Source organism: Atractosteus spatula, chromosome 25 (genome assembly GCF_055471065.1).
Source record: "Atractosteus spatula isolate fAtrSpa1 chromosome 25, fAtrSpa1.hap1, whole genome shotgun sequence".
In the NCBI taxonomy this organism is placed as follows: Eukaryota; Metazoa; Chordata; class Actinopteri; order Semionotiformes; family Lepisosteidae; genus Atractosteus; species Atractosteus spatula.
The window spans coordinates 2,769,211-2,789,234 of NC_142730.1; the positions used below are offsets into that span (position 1 = coordinate 2,769,211).

The window sequence follows — 20,024 nt, forward strand, 5'->3', positions numbered from 1 at the left end:
GTTCAGGCTCAGATGGCCACATGCCACCATGCTTTTTTTAATCCCACTGGGATCTATACACCTGTACAGGTGTTTCACATTGTGACACCACCCGAGACTTTTAATGTGCTCGTGGAACCCCAGCGTGGCCCTGTGGTACCCACTGACATCATACCTGGAAAAAAAACAGGTGTTTTATGTAGGTCATTCCTTCTTTGAATCCTGCAGTTTGCAGTGTCCTCTGTGTGACTGCAGTTGTTCTAGTTTAGATCATTCTTTATGATAATTTTTTTTTTTACTTTGCATTTCTCCAAAAATCCAAAAATCCTGCTAGTGTCTGGAAATTTGAGCAGTTTGCTGCGGCAGCCAGATCAGCTTGTGCTTTTCATCTAGCTCGGCTGTCAGCTGTGGTGGAAATCGGCTTCACACCACCTCTCTCTCTCTCTCTCTCTCTCTCTCTGGCTGCTCTCGCCAGATTCCACACATTGGAATTCAGGTGTCATGGGGCCATATGGGGTCATTGCCTTGGAATTTCTAAAGATCGCCCCCTGCTGGTGCACCACTTGCAGCTGCAACTTCTTTTTATTTCCTTAATACCTACCCAAGTCACCGGGGCAGGCTGGCTGAACTGCTTATGCCTGATTAGAACTGGCATCAGGCTGATGTAGCTGCTGTCTTGTTTAGCATGATGACTTGCCGCAGGCTTTAACTCGCTGGGCTTCTTGTTTCCCTGTGCTGTAGTGGCTTGGTCAATAGTGAAATCTCTTTTAAAGCAGAAAGAAGGAAGGAGGCCACAGGCAAGGCATGCAAAACACTGTGTCAAACAGGCAAATGTAGCTCATTCAACGGGGTGAAAGTGTGGCAGAAATGTTTGGTTTGGGGCACCAGAGCCACACTAAAAAGTGGACTAAATGTTTCCATCCGCAGGAATTTTGATCCAGTTTCCTGAAACCGAATATGGCTGTCCTGTCACAGATGCAGTGCAGTTGGTTTGTCCTGCAGCATAGCTGAGAAATCAAAAGAATTTTTTGGCTAGATTAAAATTCAAATTGGTTATATGATGGTTGATCCAATAGTATAAGGCCATGAGAGGAGATTTTATTGGCCATATACAATTTCTTGCATTAGGAATTTGTCTTTTCGCATACCCCAGCTTGCTCTCCATGAGACACACAGAGAGGGAGAGAAGCTGGGGGTCAGAGCACAGGGTCAGCCATTGTACAGCACCCCTGGAGCAGCTGGGGTTAAGGGCCTTGCTCAGGGACCCAGCAGAGTAGGATTAATTTTGCCATTTCTTTATAGAAAGACATTTTGTACAAGAGAGTTTGTGTCAAGGCTAAATAATACCTCAATGGGCTATTATGTAGATTGGATATTGGAATGCTCTGGAAAATGTCAGTAATATTTTTGTCTTGTGAGGCAGTTGTATAGTTCTAACAATTATTCACAATCTGTGAATTGTCTTCAAATATTTTACAGTAGGGAGGGGACGTTACCTCCTTGTACTCTATGAAGTTGTATTGATCCTTGTAAGGAGGAAGATTAGGGAACAGCTTGTCGAAGCTTTTAGATCTGTAGATATATCACAGATCTAAACTTGTAGGACTGGTCAAATCACCTATCTTCTGTTTGTCCCCCACAAGGTATGACTGAGTGATCCAGCAGAGTGTTTTCAACAAATCAGCATGGAAACACTCTGGGTATCTATAAGATCCAGCCGGGAAATCGAAAGAGTTAGCTCTTTAGTTGAAATCAGGAAGGTAGCTCTGATTTCTGCATGGCTCAACGGACCAATTTACTCACTTAACTCGTCAGTGTGCAATTGCATCTTGCCTTGAGCACTGAACGGTCTACCACTGATCTGTTCAATAATAATTACGACAAATGGTCATAGATTTACTCTAATCGAGACTATTTTTTTAATTTTCTGTTTCCCAGACTTGAGTGTCTGCAGCTGACCCTCTTCTCACCGCAGTACGTCTCCAGCGTTGGCTCGATTTGGCGATTCGGACCATGGGAAAATAGCCGGTCTCCCCCGCCACCCCCCCCGCTGACTCAGGAGCGCCACCTCTGCCCCGTGAAGGCGTTTCATGCTGACGAGCCGCCGCCGCCGCCACCCCCTCGCAGGGCAGGGCTCCGTCTGTGAAGCGTTGTTGAGGCACGGGTCTCTGGGATCTCTCCGCAATCCAGGCAGAAGGAAGGGGCGGGTCTGACGTCCTTGCCTTCCTGCCCCGGTCAGTGCCTTTGGGAAGACGGCATGGAGCCACTGGCGTGAGCTGGTAGGGAGTAGGGAATTCATGCGGACTGCAGACGCCCGCGTCCAAGCCGTGGGGGAGTTTTCCGAACGCAGGCCCATCTCGCTCCGAAACGCAGCCCCTCGCGCCCGATCCGCACCATGATGAGCTCAAAGCTGCGCTACCTGGTGATGTTCCTGGGCGTCCAGCTGGTGGTCATGGCACTGCTCTACCGGGAAGGCTACCAGAAACGCGTGGCCTACTTCTTCCGCATCCTGCGGAAGGCGGAGCTGCCCCAGGTCACCATGGTGATGCAGCCGGCCACCCACAACGTGACCGACCCCCGCTTCAGGGACATCTACGCCAACCTGAGCCTCCAGGCCAAGTCCGCAGTCAAAGAGGAACTCCTGCCGTACTGTCCCACGGAGTCTCCTCTCATCAGTGAGTCTTGTGCGGAACCTCAGGGAGGAGGGGAGTTATGGGGGAGCGAGACGGGGAAATGGGGGAGAAAGGGAGAGATTCTAAAAGTTCTAGTAGAGTTATAATAATAACCATCATCATCATCACTGCTCTTGCATAGCTCTTTTCTGGACACTGCGCTCAAAGTGCTTTACAGGTCATGGGGATCCCCTCCACCACCACCACCAGTGTGTACCCCCACCTGGATGATGCGCCAGTACTCTCCCCACACACCAGCTCTCAGTGGGGAGGAGAGCAGAGTGATGAAGCCAGTTCAGAGAGGGGGATTATTAGGTGGCCATGATTGGCAAAGGCCAAGGGGAATTTGGCCAGGACACCAGGGTAACACCCCTACTCTTTTTGAGAAATTCCTTGATATTTTTAATGACTGGCAACAGTCAGGACTTTGGTTTCATGTCTCATCCAAAGGACGGGGCTTTTTTACAGTACAGTGTCCCCGTCACTATGCTGGGGCATTAGGACCCCCACAGACTGTAGGGGTGAGCGCCCCCTACTTGTCAAACTTACACCTCTTCCAGCAGCAACCTTAGCTTTCCCAGGTGTCTCCCATCCAGGTACTGACCAGGCTCACACCTGCTGAGCTCCAGTGGACTGCCAGTTATAAATTCCAGGCCGGATTAGATTAGAGCAAGGGTTGCCAATCCTAGACCTGAATAATATCACACCTGCTAGTTTTCGTTCCAGCCCAGCTCTCAATCACACAATTGATCCCTTAATTGACTTAGCAATAAGATCGGTAGGAACTGTTGGATGTTTTTTCAGATCTTAAAACATGTTGGATGTTTATCACTCTGTAAGATCCGTCCTGGAAATATGAAGACTTAATTCTTTAGTTGCCAGCTCTTGTTCTTAAAAGCATAGATGTAGTTCAGGTTTCTGACTGACCAGCTAAGCATCTAAATTGCTCTGTTAAGTCTGTGTGGAATCTCATTTTGCCCTTAGCTATCAGTGGTTTTTTGCAGAGCTTGATTTTCCAGGATTGTCTACCTCTTGATCCGATGTTGGAGGTTGGATATTGTTTTTCAGCAAGTTGTTCCAGCTCAGGCCTTACAGGATACAGCTGGCTTTTGAGTTGCAGAATGGAATCATTACATGAATCATACAATTAGGTTTACACAAATCATGTACTGGAACGGACTAGGATCCTGGATTGTTTGCAGCTATTTACTCAGCAGTGTAATATGTCATGATTCATTAAACCAGTGATCCCAAATCTCATGACAAGATGACCAGAATGGAAATCCAGGACAAGCGTTTTCTTTAGCATAAACACAGTCAATTTTCATATAAATGATAAGGTGAAAGACACAAAGGTTACAAAAGAGAGGAGACCATCTGGTCCAGGGGTGATGAATCCTGGTCCCGCAGGGTTGGTGTGTCTCCAGGTTTTCATTTCAACTCAACTCTTAAAGGGCTAAATCAGCTCGTTACATGTTTAACGGGCCCACTAATTGTTCTTACCAGCTGGTCAGGTTCTGCTGCTTCAGAGAGAAAAACAGGACACACCAGTCCTCCAGGACCAGAATTGGTCACACTTGATCTAGATAGTTTGGTAATTAGAAGTTAATTAATTCACGGATCTCATCCAGTTATTTCTTGAAACCAGGGAATCAGCTTTAACAGCATACTTGGGTAGCTTGTTCCATACTCCTACCAACGTTGTGTAAAGAAGCTTTCTGTCCTGAACACTGAATTATATGGTACTGGCATAAAGTGGCACATCTGAGGCTGCCAGGGAAAAGTCAGTGCGAAGGGTTATACAAGGGAAGTTAAGTGCTTCCTTGCATTTGATTTCTCAGTGCTTTTCCAAAAGATAATAAAATTTGAACAAAGTGATACAAACAAACCCAGGAAATAAAATCTGGTGAAATGATTCTGGGCAAATTGAGCTAAAAACCTGTGAGTCTGACTTTCCAAATGAGTTTGCACGGTTTCTCATGCGGATGTACTCCTTGGCTCCGATGATGAAGTGCATCGGACACGTAAACGCCCACATTTTTAATCCCATAAATCCCCTACGCCCCCAGGAGCGTGGGTAAAAAGGCACTGTGGAAACCGGACTGCTGCTTTTCCAAGCAGACGGCAGATGTGCTGCAGTGGTGCTGCTCCGTGACGGCTGTGTTCTTCTGGATTTTGTTTTCAGTGGAGAGCTGCGAGACGGAAGATCAGTGTACTGATCCCTGACATCTGGCCAGATGTGCCTTCTCTGGGGTGGGACGCCTGTGACAGCTGTTCCTCCGGATCAGTGCCCATTGACGCTGAAGTTTAGCAGCAGCAATCGGAGGCGCTGACTAGTATGGACCCATGTCTGACCATATGGCAAGCTGAAACACAGCTAAGACGAGCTCTGGCATGTAAGCTCAGAGACACAGACACTGAAACACAAAGTCTGGTCGCAGACTTTATGCAGTGACTGCCTTAAACAGAAAATAAGTTACCAAATGCTGGCAAGGAGCCAGAGGGAAATGGACAGAGGAGAGCAATGCTTTATTGCTTGCTGTATTGCTTGGACTAATTAGATATTCAACTAAACCAGTAAAAAAATTCAGGGGGATTAAGAAAAAAGTAGGATGCTAAGGTGCACAGTCCATTGCAGGCCAGACGTTCTGTCATGCAGTTCAGCCCAGCAGACAGAGCGTTGGGTAGCAGCTGTTACAGCCCTTGTGTCTTTTATTGCAATGGGACTTGTGCTGGAACCTATGGATTATCGGAAACTGATCAAACGAGACCAGTGAGCCCCGTGTAATTGCCTTCCACTGATTCTTCCCACCCCTTTCCACGGAGAACCAGGTGGCCTGTGTTTGCAGTTAAAGAAGATGCCCCAGTGTCTGTATCCTGCTTTCCTGGGAATTGACAGCCCTCCCACCGAAACGGGATTCACTCTAGTAATTGCTCCTCTTTCTCCAGAGACCTGGCAGGGGCAACAGGGTGCCCATTTTGTAACGCGATCAGTCAGGGCCGTTTTTCAGCACAGACAGATGAATACAGATTTCTCCCTCATGCCGTCCGTCTGCTTGTGTGACGGAAATAAATTGCAGACACATGGCGCCCCTGGCAGGCGGCCAAGCCTGGGCTCCTGTCCCAGCGCATTGTGCAGCTCTGTTATCTCTTCCCCGGATTAGTCACACAGTGTTAAAAGGGATGTCGCGTTTAAAAAAAGGCTATCGCATCTCCAAACGTAATCCTCTGACCCCTGCGGTCTTTCACCCCTCCTCTGTCACGGTCATTTTTTTTGTCGTGTTTTTTTTTTTTACTGTGCGCGTTGTGTGTTCCTCTCTGTATCCTTTCATACCTGGACGCACATGGTCCCTCCTGTTCTGCGCACCGCTAAAAGCTCATCGACATTCTGATTATCTGGAGTTTTCTGAGTTTTTTTTTAACAAATTCTGATGGCCGGACTCTCAATCTTATAAGAACTTGAAGCACCACCACAACGGGAGGACGTTTGTTTCTCCTGCTGAAAGTGACTTGGGTATGGCGAAGCGTCTGACTGTTCCCACCCCTCATACGCAAACCAGAGGGCACGAGGCGAAACTATTTGGAAGTGCATTTAAAACCCCAAACAGGAAGCCCCTTTTTTTACCCAAAGAGTTGTGGGAGAAGGAAACGAGCTACCCAGCTTCTTTGTAGAAGCCGATACCCTGGATTCTTTAAAAAAAAAACAGCTAGCTGAGATCCTCCAGTCAGGACAGGGCACCTCTTTACACAAAGGCATGCGGGAGTGTGGAACAAGCTACACAGCCATGCTGTGGATACCGATACCCTGTTTTTTTTTTCCCCAAAGAAATGCCTACATGCCATCCTTGGATCAGGTCTCTACTAAATGCCTCCTCCGGTTTCTTATGTTCTCCTGTATTCCAGGCGGTCCGTTCCGGGTCACCTTCCCGTCCAAGCTGACCTTGGAGGACGTGAAACGCAAGAACCCGCTGGTGGTGCGCGGGGGGCGTTACAGGCCCCCGGACTGCGAGTCCAAGCACCGCACCGCCGTCATCATCCCCCACCGCAACCGAGAGCATCACCTGAAGTACCTGCTCTACTACCTGCATCCCTTCCTCCAGCGCCAGCAGCTGAACTACGGCATCTACGTCATCCACCAGGTGGGGGGCGGGAGTACGGGGGCGCAGGGGCTCAGCCAGGGAGGCAGGAGGAGGTGGGGTGTCAGATGGGCGGGGCGCCTAAGCTGAACGCCCCTCATGAGCAGAGTTCAGTCCAGTTTGAAAACATCAGGTGTGTGCTAAATATCTGGCAATGCCAGTTTCTGAAAACACAAACTTGTAACCGTCTTTAAAATGCATCTGTAGTGCCCTTTAATGTCATTCCAGATCCATCCATCCATCCGTTTTCTAACTGCTTTGTCCAGTTCAGGGTCGCGGGGGGAGCTGGAGCCGATCATTTTAAGCAACGGGCACAAGGCAGGGTACAGCCTGGACAGGGCACACAGACACACACAGACACACTGGGGCCAGTTTTCCCTGAAGCCAGTTAACCCACCAGCATGTCTTTGCAGTGTGGGAGGAAACCCACGCCAACACAGGGAGAACATACAAACTCCACACAGACAGCACCCCAGAAATTGAACCCAGGTCCCCAACACTGCAGGGCAGCAGTGCTGACCGCTGTGCTATCATGCCACCCTAGAATTTAAAATTGAAGTTTATTGAATATTCTACATGCTTATTTGTTTATATTATAAAAAATATTTGATAAAATCTAAAGCAGGTTAAGAGATCCAAGTTTTTCCTTGATGAGCCAAAACGTATCGGGTACTGAGCACTGAAGAAACTTGGTTTCACAAGAGGAGCTGGGTTGTTATATTGGCAGAACTGTTTTAAATCCTCCAGGCAGTATTTCACTCTGATTATTTTGGCTGCGTTTTGTTAGGAACCGAGGGATGTATTTTAACTCTCATTCACTCCAACTCACCCATGAAGGGTGAAAACAGTCCTATTTACCCAGTATACAGATTGATGTCAACATCTGGCTGTGGGAAGTGGTCAGTGTTTGAGGAAAAGATTTGATGTACAGTAATCAACTTTCGGAATTCCATCATTTTCTGTAGTAGTGGTTTGAGTGCTTTATATCTTATTTAGTTTGTATAATACTTATCTTTTGAGCTACATGTCCTTTTTCTTTAAGAAGCTTTGTCCCCTTCCTGGATATTCCCTGATTAGTGGAGAGTTTTTTTAACCTTTATAAATAGGTTGTACTCAAGCTGGTGTCGTTTAAGTGAGCCATGAACACACCCTTCTTTGTTTTTTGAGACAATGCAGCCTTTTCCCTTAAATCAGAGGATCTCCACTATGGTCTTGGGAAGCCCCCAAACCAATTACTCTAATAGGTCACTCATTTTTAAAGATTGGCAACATCTGAAAGGTACTGATGAATCAATCAAGCAATCTTTTTTAATTACGAGAAATCTGGCTCATGAGGGCTAAACAGTACCTGGAATTTAGGCCTAAATGTTCTCTAAATTAATTTAACAAATTGCCTGCTTAAGTGCTCAGAAAGGAACTGTTCCAAGGGATCTTCAGAAATGAGTGATTTAATGCTCAACTACAAAACCTGCTGGACTGGGGCTCTCCAGGATCAGGCCTGGACATACCGTAGGTAGTGAATGTGGTCAATTGCTGTGTGCCACTCCTGTAAACCCGAGTTTATTCAGCAGGTATTTTCTCTCAGCTCCGTCTGTCGGAATCCTTTGGGTCTCTCCTTTTTTAATTAGAGAAAATTGACCCTTAAATGAGCTTCTTTTTAATTAGCTGTTTTCTGCACTGCTTGGTTCGTGAAATGCCCTGCCCCAGGTTGTGCCGTTGCCAAGAAACAGTCCAAGTTTGTCCTCGGCCTATTTAATAAATTGTTCCTACCCGGTAGCTCTTTGTGTCTAATGCTGATTTTGCTCAATTGCTTAAGTTCTGTGGGCCTTTTCATTGGAACAATACAGCTAAATGAGAAATGAGGGAAGCAGCCTGCATTCAGCGTTCTAGAATCTGAGAATAATGAGGAAATCTGTAACAAAGCAAGTAGTTCACCTAAAGGGTTTTGATCGGCGTCAGAACCAAGTGCAGAAGCTGTTGGAGGTCTGGAAATCGGGTTTGAACGTATCCATTGTAATTTTCTCGGTGGGCTCCCGAGTGATTAATTTCATTCCCATTGTCCTGAGATCACAGGCTCTGATCTTAGGTAAGTCATTAACTATCTATTTTCATGAGCTGCACTACCAGGTGTCAGAGTCAGCCGGTTTCCCTGTGGACACCAGTGATATCTGGAGGCAGCCGGAGGCTTGCGTTGTTACGTGTGAGCCGCGTTAATCCCAGGCGTGGCGCCCTGTCATTCCTGTTAATGTAGGTCTCTCCCAGCTGGGAATAAATGAAGGCCACCTTGATTAAACAGCCCATCCACATTTTCTCCATCTTTTGTGTTGTTAAACGGATTTTCCCAGTATGGGGGTAAAAACGAAGAAACAGCAGTTCAGAGGCGATCTTCCTGTGGCTGAGGCAGGGAATGCAGTGGGCGGGTTTTGAGAGAGGGTTGCCAGTTATAATGGGTGCTGCTGCCCTCTGTCCCTCAGGCAGGGAACTACACCTTCAATCGGGCCAAGCTGCTGAACGTGGGATTCAAGGAGGCCATGAAAGAGGAGGAGTGGACCTGCATGTTCTATCACGACGTGGACCTCATCCCCGAGGACGACCGCAACCTCTACACCTGCGACCGCCACCCCAAGCACGTCTCCATCGCCATGGACAAGTTTGGATACAAGTCAGTCTCTTGTCTCTTTCCTTACCTGTGGGTTTTCACCTGCCTTGACCGCCTTTCAGAACTGGTGTGTTAGCGTGTCTCGCCCACCCTGTCTCCCAGGTGGGCCGGCTGTGTCTGTCTGTCTCTCGGTCTTCTCGTCTCATTTAGCTGCGTTGTGGTCCTCTGACTGAGAAATCCAGGACCGCCCTCGTCCAGTGTAAATCAGACACCTGTCCTAGTAGGGTGAGGGAAAGGCCCTTTGAACTTCACAAAGGCTTTTGCCGACTGTTCTTTTTGTCCCTGGCAGGCTGCCGTACAACACCTACTTCGGGGGAGTGTCCGCTCTGACACCCGAGCAGTACTTGAAGATGAACGGTTTTCCCAACAACTACTGGGGCTGGGGAGGGGAGGATGATGACATCGCGGTCAGGTAAGAAGCCCCCAGGCATTTATCACCCCCTCCTTGTCACCTCCTGCATACGTTGTACACAAGTTCCCTTAGTGTTCAGCTCTCTTTCATCGTAGAAATGAGTTTTTACTTTCTGTAAAGTTTACAGCACCTTACCAGCTCCAGCGCCTTATCATTCTTGTTGTGTAGCTCTGTCTCAAGGGAAAATAAAGGCTGCCTTGATTGTGTACCACCTATTCTAGTGATACAGAGCATAGCTGTCATAAATAATACATCCCCCAGAAGACTTTTCAGTCTTCTCTCAGCTCTGCTGCTCATGTGACATCAGCCTAATGTTGGGCAGCTGTATCATATCCTGCAATTTCTACAAGGCCCAACTCTGGGATTCTGAGTTTTTTTCTGGGTGTTTTGCCCAAGGTTTGTGCTCCATAGTTTGTGCTGCAGGCATTCGAGTGGACACAGAAAATCGTTAAAAATCAACCGTGGGTACTATTGTCAAAACTTTGACACTCACAATCTCTGCAGTTGAATGCTTGTACAAAATATACAAACTGCTTTTTTTTTGCATTTTTGCTTCCATTGTACACTGTGCATAAAGGACAATATAAATCATACTTTATATCTGTAAAACATGTGCATTAAATTAGGGTTTATAATTTGCAAAAAGCAGACTGAAAGAATGAGGCTGAGCTGACTATCGCTAAATCAAGAGCAGATGGGTACCGAATCGATAGAAGAAGGTTGGTCGTACTTCAAAAACAATGTTAAAAGCACAGAATAAATTTATCCAAAATAAATGAAGAAAGTATGGCCTTGATGGAGTAATGGAGACATTAAGGAAAAAGACAGGAGGAACAGAACAGTCAGCAGACTGTGTTAAAGGGCCTGAGATTCACAAACAGAAAATTTGGATGCTGTGCACAGCAGCAAAACATTAAAATTGCAGAGAGACGAAATGTAATATGACAACAGCAGAACAGCAATGCAGAAAAAATGTTTCGGACTGTAACAGAACTGTGAAAGCAGTAGTAAATAGTTTGAAATAATAGGAGATTATTTAACGATGATAAAGAAATAGGACACATGCTAAATGAATGTATTACCCAGGTTTTTACAACAGATAACATCAGCAGCATGCTGGAACATTATTAGGTAAGGTACCCTGACATAGGTGTGAAATGATTATGAATTTGGAATGAAAATACTCTCACAACATCACAGATTACGAAGCACCGTTTATAAATAAGATCTGCAGAAGAACCACGCATACTCATTTTTAGAAAGCATTTGGTTTCTTTGAACATTCTTTCAGCTGACTCTTGCTGTCCATTCTTCACTCATCTCTGTGACGTACCCCTTGTCCGAATTTAAGTGGATCTCCCCAAAAGATAGATCTATCTGAAGTTCTTTCTTTCTATACCTGCTCGTAATATTTCTAGAAAAGATTTGGACTAATTATACAGATCAGGGACAAACAGCTGGTTCTGAACAATGATTGGAAAGTTATTTTCTTCTCCTTTCTGTGCTTGGGTTTGGTCACCTTAGGACACTTTTAGCATGATGCTTGATGGTCTTTCCTCTGTCATGCTTTAGAAACTAACCAGTGTTATTCATAGACAACAAAGATGGGTACCTATAGTTCGGAGAATACAAATGTTAACACCAGTTCATGAAACTATAGACGAATCAGTCCATCTTCAGGCACTGGTAAAGTTACAGAAATTATAGTATGAGCTAAACTAGAAGGTTGATTTTGAAATCACAACGAGAACCAGCCTGGATTTAGAAAGTCAAGACCTTATTTTACTGATGCGCTGAAATTCTTTGAGCAAGCAGCATAGACAGCTCTTGGACGGAGCTCCTAAATGTGTCAGCAGGGGAAGGAACAATGAGTACTGTGTGCCGAGCCAGTAGAGCAGTAATTAATAACGCAGGCATCTGGGCCACTTTAGCATGGAGTGTTACGTCTGAGGAAGAGTAAAAAGACTCTCAATCTATCCTGTGACGAGCCCTCTTGTCAAAGCTTGGTGGGATGATTCCTGCAATCATTTGGGAGTGCATCAGAGCAGTCTTTGCCCAGATAAAAAGGACAGGTATTCAGATATTCAGCTGCTGCTGTCACTACATTTCAGCATCACAAGTCGTGTCTCCTTGTCTCTGTTTCACCAGCCCTTCAGTGCGACGCTGCGTTTGTCTTTTCGAATTCCAACTTCCCTTACACCCTACACTAATTGGCACCTTTATTTTTTTTTTAAATTGATTTTGGCATCCCGCAACTGCAAAAAAACGAAATCAGGGAGGTAGTGAGGGGGGGGAAAAAACAGGGCAAAAAATGTTTCATCGTTCAGCTGCTGGTGCAGCTGTTAGAAAAGCTGCTGTGCAAATCCTCCTGGAGTGGAATGTGGACAGTGTCCGCACGGAAAGATTAAATTCCCCACAGAGCCCTCAGGAACTGTGTTTGTGAAAAGGATGAACGGTGTATCAGGTTACTTCCTTGATTACTTCTATTTGCCAGCAGCCATATCACCCTGCAACTTACAACTGGCAACCCCACTGGAGCCCAGCAGGTGTGAGCCTGGCCAGTACCTGGATGGGAGACTCCTGGGAAAAACTAAGGTTGCTGGTGGAAGAGTTTAGTGGGGCCAGTAGGGGGCGCTCACCCTGCAGCCTGTGTGGGTCCTAATGCCCCAGTATAGTGACGGGGACACTATACTGTAAAAAGATGCCATCCTTCGGATGGGACGTAAAACCAAGGTCCTGACTCTCTGTGGTCATTAAAAATCCCAGGGCATTTCCTGAAAAGTATAGGGGTGTTACCCCAGTGTCCTGGCCAATTTCTCCCTGGGCTATACCAGTCATGGCCTCCTAATAATCCCCATCTCTGAACTGGCTTCATCACTCTGAGAGCTGGTGTGTGGGGAGCAGACTGGCGCATCATCGAGGTGGGGGTACACACTGGTGGTGGTGGAGGGGATCCCCATTACCTGTAAAGCACTTTGAGTGGAGTGTCCTGAAAAGTGCTATATAAGTATCAGCTATTCTTATTCTTATTCTTATTGACAAGTGCATTGCTACCTTGTAGGTGATCTTTAGAAGCTGAGCAAGGCTGGTCTTAGTCAGTACTGGAATGGGAAACCTTTAAGGAAAAAACACATTTTTGCAGTAAGTGGTGATCAGTGAAGCTCTTCCCTCCGACTAGAATTTCCAAACCAGCACCTCTTTATGGTGATCAGGGACTCTGCATTGTAGAGCTGCTGTCCTGTGGACAATAATCCAAGGTCTTGATTACTTGGTCATTAAAGGTCCTTTATTTGCCTGTCCTTCTCTTTCAGGGTGGCGTTAAGCGGGATGCTGATCTCCCGGCCCTCCGTGCAGGTGGGCCGCTACAAGATGATCAAGCACGAACACGACAAAGGCAATGAAGAGAACCCTAAAAGGTGACCTCGCCCGAACACTCTTCAGACAAGCTCGAGCGTCTCGCAGTATATAAGGGGATTTTGTGGTTTCCCCCCCCCCCCCCCCCCCCTTTATAGCAAAGACTATACATTTTGATCATGATTTGCAATCTGCACACGGTGGGTGAGACTTAACCACCCTCCATGGGATCAAGGACATGCTTTTCTGACAGCCGGGATTTTCAAGGTTGATTGTCAAAATTGAGTTCTGGCTTGGGGGAAAATATGGAATTACAAATTGCCCACATTTCTATGACAATATCTGTTGAGTTGTTCAAAGAAACTTAAAAACTGCCAAAACATTATTGCGACTTTAAGATGAGTTGGTCAGTGCTATAAGTTAAGCAGGAGCGCAGTTTCCCAAAAGAACGGTTCTTGGTGAGAAGCTGTTTTGGCTCCCTCTAGTGGCAGAAGGGAAGTGCCAGCATGTGCGGATTTAAAACTGCAAGAACACAAATACTCGAGTGATTTAGTGTGAAAATGGGGAGGCCATACAGCCCATCTAGAACAGTGAACACAACATGAATAGTCCACACTCTTGCAAGTGATCTATGGAGCTAGATATCCCATTTTGCTTTTGATCTGTTTCAACTTAGTATTTCACTTAGGTTTCTATGTGTCATATAGAAACCTGGGTTTCTCTGCCTTTCGATAGGCATGCCTGTTTCTTTTAGCAAGTAATTCGACCTCTGTACAGAACTTTTTGTCATGTTTAATGTCCTGTAGTTGCATTTATGGTTTCAATAACAATGGCCACGTAGACAAGTTAAACTGGCCCAAACCAACAGTTCTGCAGCACTACTTGAAGAAACAGATTTGTTCTCAGGCAGTTTGTCTCAGTCCTTTTGGGGTTATTTAACTGGTTATTTCTCCAGTTGTCCCTTTCTTGCCGGTGCTCCTGTAAATGATCCGCTTGCTTTTTGAGGCCATCGTATTCAAAGGTCCAGTAGTTAAAGTTTATTATTTCCAACAACTTTTGTACTCGGAACACGGTGCAGTCCTGTCTGGCCTTGCTAATTGCTAATTGAACTCATCAATTGATTAATAATCCCTTACTTCTAAAGAAAAAGCTCTTTCTAGCTTAGTCTGTGCTATGGACAGCTCTAAGTGCTAAGTATCAGTCCTGCCCCCAGAGAGGGAGTGTTTTTCCTCCTGCTGAAGTCCGATTTGGTCACATGTCAGTTCACACACCTAAGTGAGGGCCATTCTGAAAACCTGAATGGTTTTCTAATTTGTAGTAATTAAAGCAGACCTGGACATCCCTACTATTTTTTTTGTTACTGATGTTTTGTGGTTTTTATTATGAACATACAGAGGTAATCAGAACTGAAAAGAAAGCCGTCAGTCATCTCAAAACATCAAATTCCAGATGTACAGGCGTATAAAGTCTGTTCCAGTGTGGCAAAGGGTATAGTGCTGGGGAGAAAGGAGGGTGAAGAAAAAAAGACCAAAATGCCAAAAAAATAAAATCATTATCATGAGGTAATATAAATCAAACCACCTCTGCCAATATCTCTCAAAACCTCCTTCTGCAGTCTTAACTGAAAGGTTGGTTTTTCCATTTCATAAGGCCGTTCCTAGCTCATCGCAACAATTAAATCGCAGGTTTTTTTTAAGTCATAAAATGCAGTCCGGGCTATAAAGAGCTGCAGTGTACAGAAGGAAAGGGACTAAAGTGCCGCTCTCCATTTCAGATTCAACCTTTTGGCGAAGACCAGGAGGACGTGGAAACAGGATGGAATGAACACTATGGAGTACAGAGTACTGTCGAAGGAGTACATGCCTCTGTATACCAACATCACAGTGGACATCGGCTCCGAGAAAGGACTGCACCCCAGAACTTGAGAACTTGTCTGTTGGTTACCAAGCTGGCCGGGAAGGCCCGGACATCCAGACGGATCCTTCATTTCTAAATCCAGGAACGTGAGAGGGAGGGGCTAATCTCTCTAGGAGGATATCCTTTCTTTTATAAAGATGGCACTTTACGGAGCAAAAACCATTGAAGGACTCTTTTCGTACATTAAATCCTTTTTTTTTTTAAATTATAAGACATGGACACAGTTATAGAGCTATTCTTTTTTTTTAGAAAAAAAACCCACAATGTCCCTGTGCTTTTGGGACAAGTTCTTTCCAAGGTATGGAATGAGAGAAATGACTGAGCTCATAACTGATATCAGCTTTGTGAACAATTACCTCTGTTGCCTTAACTTTGCTCTCTCTTTCTCGTCCTCTCTCGCTCTCACTCTTTCGGGGATGGGTGGGGTCTGATCAGGGTAGGACCCCAACGAAGGGGTTGACTTCACTGCCTCGCTGAAAACTTGAAGGAGAATCCAACCATTAATTAAAAAAAAAAATATGAAAGCCTGTTCATGCCAGACATACCGACTGCAGCTGTTTCACTACACGAGCTGCTATAGTCTTGAGAATAATGCAGACCATGCTTCTTCTTAAACTTCACACTAAAACAGTTATGACTAGACGTGTACCGTTTTCCCAAAACGTGGGATTGTACGATACCGCTGGGCATCTTTCTTTGCGGAGGTTGATGTAGAATTGGTATCATTGTGTATCTGCACACACTACAGATCCAAAACGAAACAGCCAATGAGCCACAACAGGCTTGAAGGACTAGGAAATGTATTGTTCTCCGTTTGTCTTGATTGCAGGCACTGGCTCTCTACAATTCTTTTATGTATTCTGGTCAGTTAAAAACCGCGTCTTCTTGGAAACAAAAGACCAGGAAAATGTGACGTTCAACATCTGGCCCATTTATTCATGAAATCCAGGAAGCTCACCTCTCGTTGCAAGGTATAACGAGATGTAACTCCTTAAAAACTTTCTTAGAGGTTTACTGCAGGTTGTTTTCGTGTTGAGTCACCTGGAATTAGAAATCCATCTATTGGATGATTCTTGAGAGAAAGCAGGCCACAACCGTAGTGTGTGTTGATACAACTCCCCAACGTACATTCAGTAGTCTCTTGATTTTGCTACCTGTTTTTTGCGTACCTTCTTTCTATACCATTTTAAGGTTTCAGTGCAGATATAGTCCTCATGGCCCGTGTATCACATGTGGACAGCTTGCTTCTGGCAGTGGAGTGCTCTTTCGTGAGGGAAGATGCGGCCATGATCCTGTTTCAGTCAATGCTTGGATATTTAATCTGGCAGCCACGCGATCCAATTAAAAAGTTCTAGTCCTTTTTTATGGCTCGTGAAACAATCACAGTAAAGGGGGTGCTCCTGAGCCATTGCAGATGGTCGGTGTCTGACACGAACAGGCTCAGACCCGGATCCCAGACCAAGTCCTTCTCTTGTCCTATTCTTTCTCTTGCCAAGATCTGTATAGATCAGAGGGGCCTTAAAAACAAGAAAATTGGAAGCTGCTGCATGGTGTTGGGTGTTTTAAGAGCCACGTGTTTCTGCTAGAAATGACACTACCCTTTGGCGCTCCGTGACCTTGTCAGCACATGAGCTGTTTCCATTTCACCGACTTGTTTTAATTTTGAATACTTTCTTTTCACTCATGTTAACACACTACAGTACAGGTTTGGGAGCATGGCTGCTTTTTCCCCAGTTAGAACTGGATCATATAAGACGAGAAGGAACATTTCTGTCTTTTCTTTAGACCTGGTGTTGTATTAGAGCAGCAGGACTTAAGTAGATCTAAACTTTGGAAACTTTAAACTGTTTTGTGCAGCAACAATCTTAAAAACTCAAGGAATGCGTAGTACGGGGAGAACTAAGGTGGGAGTTTTAATCTAAGGATTTTTATGAAACTGGCAACCTTATATATGTGCCTGTCTTCCCTAATCGCTGGGCCTGATTGAATTATATTTTGTGATGTCATAGGTCAAGTGTTTAATCATTCCAGGTTTCACTCTTTCCAGCTAGTTAGTTTGTGGAAGTCACCAAATTCATCCTTTCCTTTCTTTCCCACGTGTTTTACCATTCTGGTCCCGTTCCCCTTTTGCCTGCAGCCTAACAAATTGTTACTTGTTTTCCGTTTGGCGCTGGATGTTGTTAGATTTTAGTTATATCTGTACCTACCTAAAGTCTCTCTTATCAGAGGCTTGTCAGGCTGGGTAGCAAACACCTTAATGTATTAAAAGTCTGATGAGCAAGGTGACGTGAACTTCTGTTTCTGGTGCAGTGGGAAAACGATGTAGGAATTACTGGACCAAACCCAGTTTGCGCTATTGGCATTGCTCAATCTTCCAGAATCAGTGGCGTCTAAAGAAAACGACCCATGTTCACAGCATTTCATGATGATCAAACTCCTGTCCCAAGCCTATGTGCATGGAAGACTCAGCACATAGCCTTTCAAAAGCTTTCAGTTGCACACTTGCTGATTGAAACGTAGTCTCTAAACTTGATATCTCAAGAAGCACTGCTCATGCTTCTGTGCAGATTATTGTCATTTAGTTCCTCTTGGCATTCTTGTGCAGTTTGAATGGTTCGTTCTGGTGATGGTTTTGGCCTCAGTATCTCTCTGTCCTGGTCTTTTGGGAGCTGAAATGTGTTCTGGAAGCTCAATTGCAGAGCCAAATCCTTGAACAGGGATCCTTATTTTCCCCCATTTCAATCTTTGGCCCTGTACAAAGTCTTACAATATCTGATTTTTGAGCCAATCAGCAGCTATTCATCTATTGAGGCTTTTAAGATCTCCACTGCTTCAAATGAACTGATAAACTCTGTGTGGGGGAAGTATTCATTTTTCAGATCTTTATTATGCAGCCAGTTGCTAGGACTCGGATAACCACACTCAGGAAAGAGGTCCCGTTTCTCTTATGTTCTTCGGCTTGGTTTGTCATGATGCTTCTTTCAGTAGTTCTGTCTGAATATTTTTACCAGGTGCGTTATGAAGTGAAATAGAATTCTGTTACTTCACACTAGGGAGAAAAAATGGCAGCCACATCTCTAGACGTTTTTGCTCTTCTGCTGCAGCAGGGAGGGCGGCACTAAGTGCGAGTTCAGGGAATTAGCTGGCTGATTTCCAGTTGGAGATGCGAAGTCTCTGGGTTACATCGCTGGGCATCAGCGGAAATAGAAGAGGAACACGGCGCTGTCTTTAAGAAGCGCGACTCTGATTGAAAACCCCGGCTCAAGAATTAGACACTGCCTTCCCTCACGTGTTCCATGACAATCTGGTGTCATTCCCAGCCTGCCCTGGCTTGTGCCTCTTAGCCCCCCCCCCAGAAGCGCGAGCAAGCAGTGATTGGGGAAGAGGCGCTCCGGGTCACGCACATCTCGGGGGACCTGCAGGGGGGAGACCGCGGGGGCGGGGTGGCTGACTAACCCTACCCCCCGCCACTGGTGCATCACCACTGGGCCGACCCCAGTCACGGTCCACTGCTGTTCCTTTCGTACCAGGAGCTGTGCTCTGGTCCCAGGTGAATAAATACTGCTTTCCTTAATGTGGCGGCCGTTGTGAAGCTGTGTGAGCCTATTTTACCAGCTGCTAGATCAGCCCTGACAGACACCCTATGGAGTAGCTAGCAATCTGTAATAAAGAAGGCAAAGTAGGACTATGGATCCACTATAATCACAACAAAGATCTGCTGGCAGTGGGTTTATCCTAAAACAGTAGAGCCCATGTCAGATATTTTATTGCTTTAAGGATTGAGATTGTATATGTATGTGTGTCTTGGTGGGGGGGGGATTAAAGAGTGATTGTTCTTAAGCGGTTGGTTCTTTATATAACTCCTTTTTAAAAGAAGAATATTTTAAGGTCCTCTTGTTGTGAACTGCACGCCCCTTATGAGGTCTTCAATCCGCCTTTTGTTTTAATTGTCGGGCTCGACCTGGGGGGGCTTGTTTTTAGGTGCCTATGCAGTGCCTGTTTTCTGGCAGTAGCCGATGCCACGCTCCCCTTTCCAGCGCGAGGCATAACGAGGGGTTCGCTCTCCCGCGCGGGGGGAGGGGATGGTGTCTTGGCCCTGCCTGCACAGATTTGAAAAAAAAATGACAGACCGGTGACTTGTTTGCCGCTGTTTTTTGTATCCATGAAGGATTTCAATAAAAAAAACGTGGATTATATCTCTAACAACTGCCTTGCCTCGTTCCTGTTTTTTGCTGGAGCTGTTTTCCTTAATGACAGCCTCCAGAAACTGCTCAAGATGTTTTTTCCTGACAAGTATTTGAATAAAAGGGTGTGTGAACAAAGGGAGATCTTCTTCATCGCCTGTCACAAAATCTGTCCCAAACGTTGGTCAATTCACTAGAACATTTGAACTTGAGGTGCCATGAGTGAAGTGGGTGAGGTCAATAATAACTCATCTATGAAAATGTGCAATGTATTATTATTGTGAAGGATGCTTTTGAACATATATGACCTCGATAGACACAGCTGTTCTGAAAACCATGCATTAGGAAGTGTTAACATTGGACTCCTGTACTAATCTGTCCTTGGTGATCGTGACAGTGGCCACTGGAATATCTCCCTATAGCTGTGTTCCCTATATTACAGCACTAAAGGCCAGCAGAACAGGGCTGCAGGGGTCTCACCACTTTACAAACCCAGCTGGTTGGATTTGGAACATGCTATATAAGCTATATAGCTTATAGCTATAGAAAAGCGCTATATAAGTGTAAGCAATTATAATTATTATTAATTAATATATTTGAGATTTTACTCTGCCTGCTTGTTTAGCCTTAGCCAGAGCAACACCCTATCACAAACGAATTACTCATTTCTAAGACAACCCACCTCAAGGTAAAATACAGTACAAATGACAT

General features: G+C 45.4%; 1 protein-coding gene across 4 annotated transcripts in view; it reads left to right on the forward strand.

The window, feature by feature from the left end:
- The window catches only part of LOC148815058 (beta-1,4-galactosyltransferase 3), a 40,740-nt gene extending 21,405 nt beyond the window's left edge, over positions 1-19,335 (forward strand). For all 4 annotated transcript variants that reach the window (XM_088905646.1, XM_088905647.1, XM_088905649.1 and 1 more), the window contains 6 exons: positions 1,918-2,654; positions 6,555-6,790; positions 9,262-9,449; positions 9,736-9,858; positions 13,170-13,274; positions 14,987-19,335. In XM_088905646.1, the coding sequence (XP_088761772.1) occupies positions 2,375-2,654; positions 6,555-6,790; positions 9,262-9,449; positions 9,736-9,858; positions 13,170-13,274; positions 14,987-15,137 (1,083 nt within the window). In that variant the 5' untranslated portion in view covers positions 1,918-2,374 and the 3' untranslated portion in view covers positions 15,138-19,335. The remainder of the gene's footprint in view (positions 1-1,917; positions 2,655-6,554; positions 6,791-9,261; positions 9,450-9,735; positions 9,859-13,169; positions 13,275-14,986) is intronic.
- Positions 19,336-20,024: the final 689 nt, after the last annotated feature.